The following is a 5,337-nucleotide window of genomic DNA, read 5'->3' as shown; positions in this document are numbered from 1 at the left end:
GTATTTATAAATTTATAAACTATTTCTTTCCCTTCACATATATGCATATATCTAAATATTATTCTGCATTACTATGTATGTATCTACATATCTACACATTCAGCTAAGCCTCTAAACTTCATGTATGCATGAATATCTATGTGTATCTACATCTTACCTGTGTGTGATGAATAGCGTTGTGTCCCAAAGGTTTGGGCAGCACTTACACTGCATAGCCATAATATCTCGAAATTTCCATATCTTTCTCCCTCTGAAGGAAAAGCTGTGGTTTTCCCAGAGAGGTACACTTGGCAGCATTCTCTCTCTCCTGTTGAGCCCGCCTCTTCATGGCCTCCCTCTCTGGCCTCTGCTCTTCAGTGATAGGCTGTGAGATGACTGGCCCCGGAATGTTGACTTTCTTCCAAGGAATTGGTAAGTGGCTGAAATCTTGCCGCAGGTATTGGGATTGAGGCTGGGGAGGATCTAGGGTCTTGTTTGTGGCAAAAGAAAGAGGCTCCCTGTGGAGTGAAGTGTGAGATGATGCTCTGTAGGGTGCAGGCAAAGAGGCAGGCGGTTGAGGCCCAGGGCAAGACTGGATGGGCTTGCTTCTAATTGGACGTGTGGCACTGGTGGCAACTGGCAGAGCCGACTTGTCAGAGGCCATCAGTGATGTGCTGGCAGGAGCTGGTTGGGATGACTTGAGTTTGGGTTGCCTAGCAGTGTGGGATTGAGACCTCACTGGGTAAGCTGTAGTGGGCCTGTGCGAAGCCAGGCAGTGAAGCTTTCTGGAAACAGGTCTGTCTTGAGGCTTGTCCAGGGCTAGGAAAGGCAGAGGTACTAATTTGACCTTCCCAGCTGGGGACAGCTCATCCAGGCACAGAGATGGACACCGCTTGGGAGCACTGCTCTCTGTTCTCTGAGCATTGCCCGGGATTCTACCAGGGCCTCGACCCTCACGGGGCGCATCTCCCAGGGATGTGGCGGTTGGGCCTGTCCTGGGATCTTTGTTGCTGCTCAAGTTCAGCAGAGCCCGGGAGGAGGAGACGCCAGTTTTCCTCTCACTCTTCTTCCCCAGTGGGTGAAAGACCTGCACAGACGCCAACATGTGCATGCCGAGGTGAGTTCGAGGCTTCTTAAAGCTGTCATGGCTGAGCTCAGGTGGATTCCTCTTCCTCTTGGTCTTTGGGATGGCGGGCTTCTCTTCTGCCTTGACTCTGTGACTTGATGGCTTCAGCTCCTCTGTTTTCTTGGAGCTGTTTCCTCTGGTGTCCTTGGCCTTTTCTTTCCCCTGTGCCCTTGCTACGCTGGGCCTCTTGGGTACAAATATCTGAGATTTGCTCTGCACGTGGTTGGCCGTGTTGTCTATGGTTCCAGGATCATCTTCCTTCAGCATATCCTCGTGATGGGTTCTGGCCTGAAGAGCTCCATGAAACACATCAGAGACTTTCTGGTTTTTCTTGATGCCCAGTTCAGATAGTCCATTAAAGATGCTGGTGCGTGACTGGGCCTGGTCCCTCCTGATGTCTTTGGAGTCTTTGGTTTGGCTTGCTGTGTGATCTTCCATTTGGTCAAGGCCAGTGTTGAAGTTTAAGAGTTGGGGAAGGTGAATATCTGCCACCAGAGTAGTCATGTCTGCAAAGTCATTGCTAGACTCCATGACACTCTGCAGAGCCTCAGGGTCTTCCAGACCAAGGCTACTGTTTCCCAAAGTGGCATTTTGAGAAGCTAGCTTCTGCCTCAGGCTCCCAACATCACTGTAGTTCAAGGGCTGCTGCATGCCAGGGTATGCTGAAGGGAGGGGTGATGCGTCTTGGTTACATTTTGTGCCCTCATAGGAATCCAGAGGTGTTGATTGCTCAGCATTCATCTCATCTGCATTGTTCTTCTGTGTCTTTTCCAGGCTTGGGGCTGGAGGCAAGGCCAGGAATTCAGAAGGACTGTGCATGAGGGCAATTAATGACCTGTTCCCACTGACAGGTGCTGTCTTCATCTGGGCATCCTGGGTGCAGGCATTGCCGAGGTCTGGACTCTGCAGCAGACACAGTGTCTGCCCTGAAGGTGTCAACCCCAGGGTTGTCTCCCTCTCCACCACTGAAAAAGAGGAAGTTCGAAGTCAGTGCCTGGTAAGTGAGATGCTACCCCCGCTTTCAGTGCACCTGAGCACTGAGGCTCCTGCAGCAGTGTTGCAGGCATTGCTATGAGCTCTGCTGGAGGAGCAGGGAAAGCAGCCCTCTTTGGAGACACATAGTAACTACTCATTTGTTTCTCATGACCGTGTGAGATCACGTTTTCTCTTGTGTTTGTGTGGTGTGTACATGCTTAGTGATCATGGGGAGGTGACAGAATTCCTTGGTGTGCGCTCTTCCCTTTCTCCCCCATTTTCCTTTGAAACAGTGCCTCTCATTGCCTTGGGAGTTTGCTCTGAGACAGGTTGTGTTGCTCACTGTTTCCTAATCTTACTCATCTCCACCAGTTTCTTTCTGTTCATTGTATTACTCATATGGCCCCTGAAGCCTGGATTTTTATTTGGGTTTAGGTATCCATATCAGTTCCTCAATTCTGAAAGGCAAGCGGTTCAAAAGCCCTGACATTCCTTAAGGATCACGTTTCACAGAATTTTTGTTAGTGATGTCAAAATGTAAGACTGCGAAAGCTTTGAGCATCAACTTTGTAACAGAGAACATGTCTACATAGTCTTGGCCTTGGGTCACTGCTGAAGATTCAGAAAGAAAGAGTAAAAGAAAAAGAGAAAGTGGAAGAGAGATGTAGAGGAGGAAAAGAGACAGAGAAAAAGAGAGAGGTTGATCGTGACAGATAGGGTGAGATGCTTCAACCCTGCTTATCAATATTACACAGGTCAAAGCAGACTGTCACTAGAGCTTAAGTGTTAGAGAATGTCACAGCAGACACTTGGAGTGTGGGAGAAGACTTCCTCCAGGTCAGATTCAGGGTTCCATTTCTCTGGATACTAGTTTCAACTCAGGGGAAACTTAGTTGTACAAGAACAGATAAAATTCTCGATGTCATCTAGAATCTGGAGACATAGATTAGGAAGGAGGTGATTTTAGTGAGCTGCTGCATGGGCCTGATTAGCCTTGGCAGTGAAATGCGTTCCTGTGGTGTGGTCCTTGGACATGTCTTAATGAAGGTTGAGTGTCACTCACTTTCCTGTATTCTCTCTCATTATAGAGACTGAATTTAGGGGTAATGAGCCTGAGCCACAGCCTACATGTCAGGACTCCCATTCTTCCTCTGTGTGGACATCCACTTCTGAAAGGTAGAGCTGTGTCTCCTCTGAGGGCTGATCTCACACCTCCCTTCCTGACTTTACTCACCTTGAAGACTGGTGTCTGGCATGGTTTGAGCAGATGTGGGCCAGTAGATGGGACAGGTGGAGAGAGGTGTTTGGATGTTCATTGGCTGAATCTCCTGTAGTGCCATCACCATCCCTGGGTGCAGAGAGGAAGCCTGATTCCCAGAGCAGGACACAGAGCCATAGGCCTGCAGGCACTGCCAGAATTCTTCAGCCATCGGAGGACCCAGGCTGTTCTGGTCATTGTAATAGACCTGACTTCCATCCAGGTAGCAAGGTGCCAGGATATATCGTTGATCTGGTAGATTTGATGGCGTTGCCTCTACAAGGCAGGCAGACAGTGTTGGATAGGATGGCGGTAATGCATTGATATGGAAAGTATTGTCACACTGGGCTGTTATAGACCTAGACGAGGGGGTGGTATTCTGGTCAATGACAGTTACAGGGGCATCCAGGAATGGAGCTTCCCTTCTGGTGGTGCTTTCTCTGAGATCCCAGTGGAGAACACCTGGATAGGAAAATGTCGAAGTAGAGATCTGGTTCTGGTCAGTTGGCTCAGTCAGCATGGTCGTGCCAGCTCGTTGGTAAAGACAGGCACTGTCCATGAGCTGCTGGCAGCATGTGCTGGAGTCTGATGACAGGAGCCATGCTGAGCTCACAGCTGGGGTGCAGACCCCGTAGAAATTGCACACAGTTCCTGCTGAGGGTGTGGCATTCCTCAGCACAGGCACAGAGGGCTGCAGAGCACATTCTGTCCCAGTGAAAGGTGCACTTTGGCAATTTTCTGTAGGAAGCAAGAAGAGAGTTGGAAAAAGTTGAGATGGAGGCTTTCTACCCCCTGGGAGGGACTGTGTTATCTCCAGGTTGTACTGAGTGGGAGAGTCTAGCATCTATGTTCCCTTACATATGCCAAGCAAGTGGGTTAAGATTGATCGGTGGGGCTATGAAGGATGACAATCACGAGATGAACTGTCTGCTTTTTCCTGTGTGGGCATGGAAATCCTGGTCAATCTGGCTTAATCCTCACTCAGATCTAGACACGATGCTCCTTTTCCCTGATTGTAATATAATAATGCCTGTTGGGACACTTCCTCGCAAATATATTCTACAACAGAGGTTATTATTGGGAAGAGACCCATAGGCATATTCCATACCTGGAACTTTGTCCTGTTCTCTGCAGATCTTACAGTATAGAGTGACCTAAACTCACTCTACGTTGATCAGTCTGGCTTTGAAATCACACAGACAGGTCTGCTTCTGCCTCTAAAGTGCTGGTGCTGGAGCCCCTGCCATGTCCACCAGGCCAATCTCTATTTTATTGAGTTTTTTTCTGAAATGATGTTTAACAAATGTGTACCAAATTGAGGTAATTATTCCTGCCCCCTCTCTCTTTTTTCCCCTTGCATTTCTTGTGTAATTGAGGATCTCTTATAATCTTATAACTTTTAAGCATTATTCAAATATGATTTCAGAAATACAACCTACTGACAACATTTCTTCTTGTTTGCACCAGTTTAGTGTGTCCTCTTGAGACTGCTAATGTTTTATGGGGTTCATCTCTGAATATGATTGCTTCTCAATTTAATATCTGTTGATTAAATTGTTTTCTTAACAGCTCCTCAGTAACTTAGTTTTTTTATCTCTTCTAAGGGGGAATCCGTGTGAGAATCCCCCCTCACAACAGCGTGTCAGTTGCCATGGTCAGACTCTAACTGACTGGACTTCGCAGCTTCAGTTGATCCTATCCAACACCACCAGTGCACATGAGACATGGGGAACTGGGCAGAAAGTGGTCTGGATGGAGTGTAAGAGCCAGGGACCAGATCAGGATATTCTTTCTATATGTGCCAGGGAACCTTTGTATAGACTAATCTGAACAGTACGTTTGGTTAAACATGGCTTGGGAAATGACAATGCCTTGTCTGTTTTGATTATAATCTGTGGTCGTCTTCAACATTGTGTTCTAAACTACCATTGTGGACCACCAGGGTCCCCTCTGCAGTGTGCCTTCATATATTTATATACTTTCTAGACCCGTACTGTGT

The 5,337-nt window shown here is 47.7% G+C and overlaps 1 protein-coding gene across 1 annotated transcript; it reads right to left on the bottom strand.

Moving 5' to 3' along the window:
* Nucleotides 1–202: 202 nt before the first annotated feature.
* LOC121443201 (uncharacterized protein C2orf78 homolog) lies at nt 203–4,074 on the bottom strand (the record flags this gene model as incomplete). The annotated part of the gene is made up of 2 exons (XM_041644875.1): nt 203–2,070; nt 3,315–4,074. Coding segments are annotated over 2 exons (2,628 nt in total), but the record flags the coding sequence as incomplete, so codon positions are not given.
* Between the last annotated feature and the right edge of the window lie 1,263 nt (nt 4,075–5,337).

This window comes from Microtus oregoni, unplaced genomic scaffold (assembly GCF_018167655.1).
Source record: "Microtus oregoni isolate MIOR12 unplaced genomic scaffold, Mior012 000102F_ref0000329, whole genome shotgun sequence".
Taxonomy (NCBI): domain Eukaryota; kingdom Metazoa; phylum Chordata; class Mammalia; order Rodentia; family Cricetidae; genus Microtus; species Microtus oregoni.
Note: the sequence above shows the minus strand (reverse complement) of the source record. Positions and strands in the feature narration are given on the sequence as shown.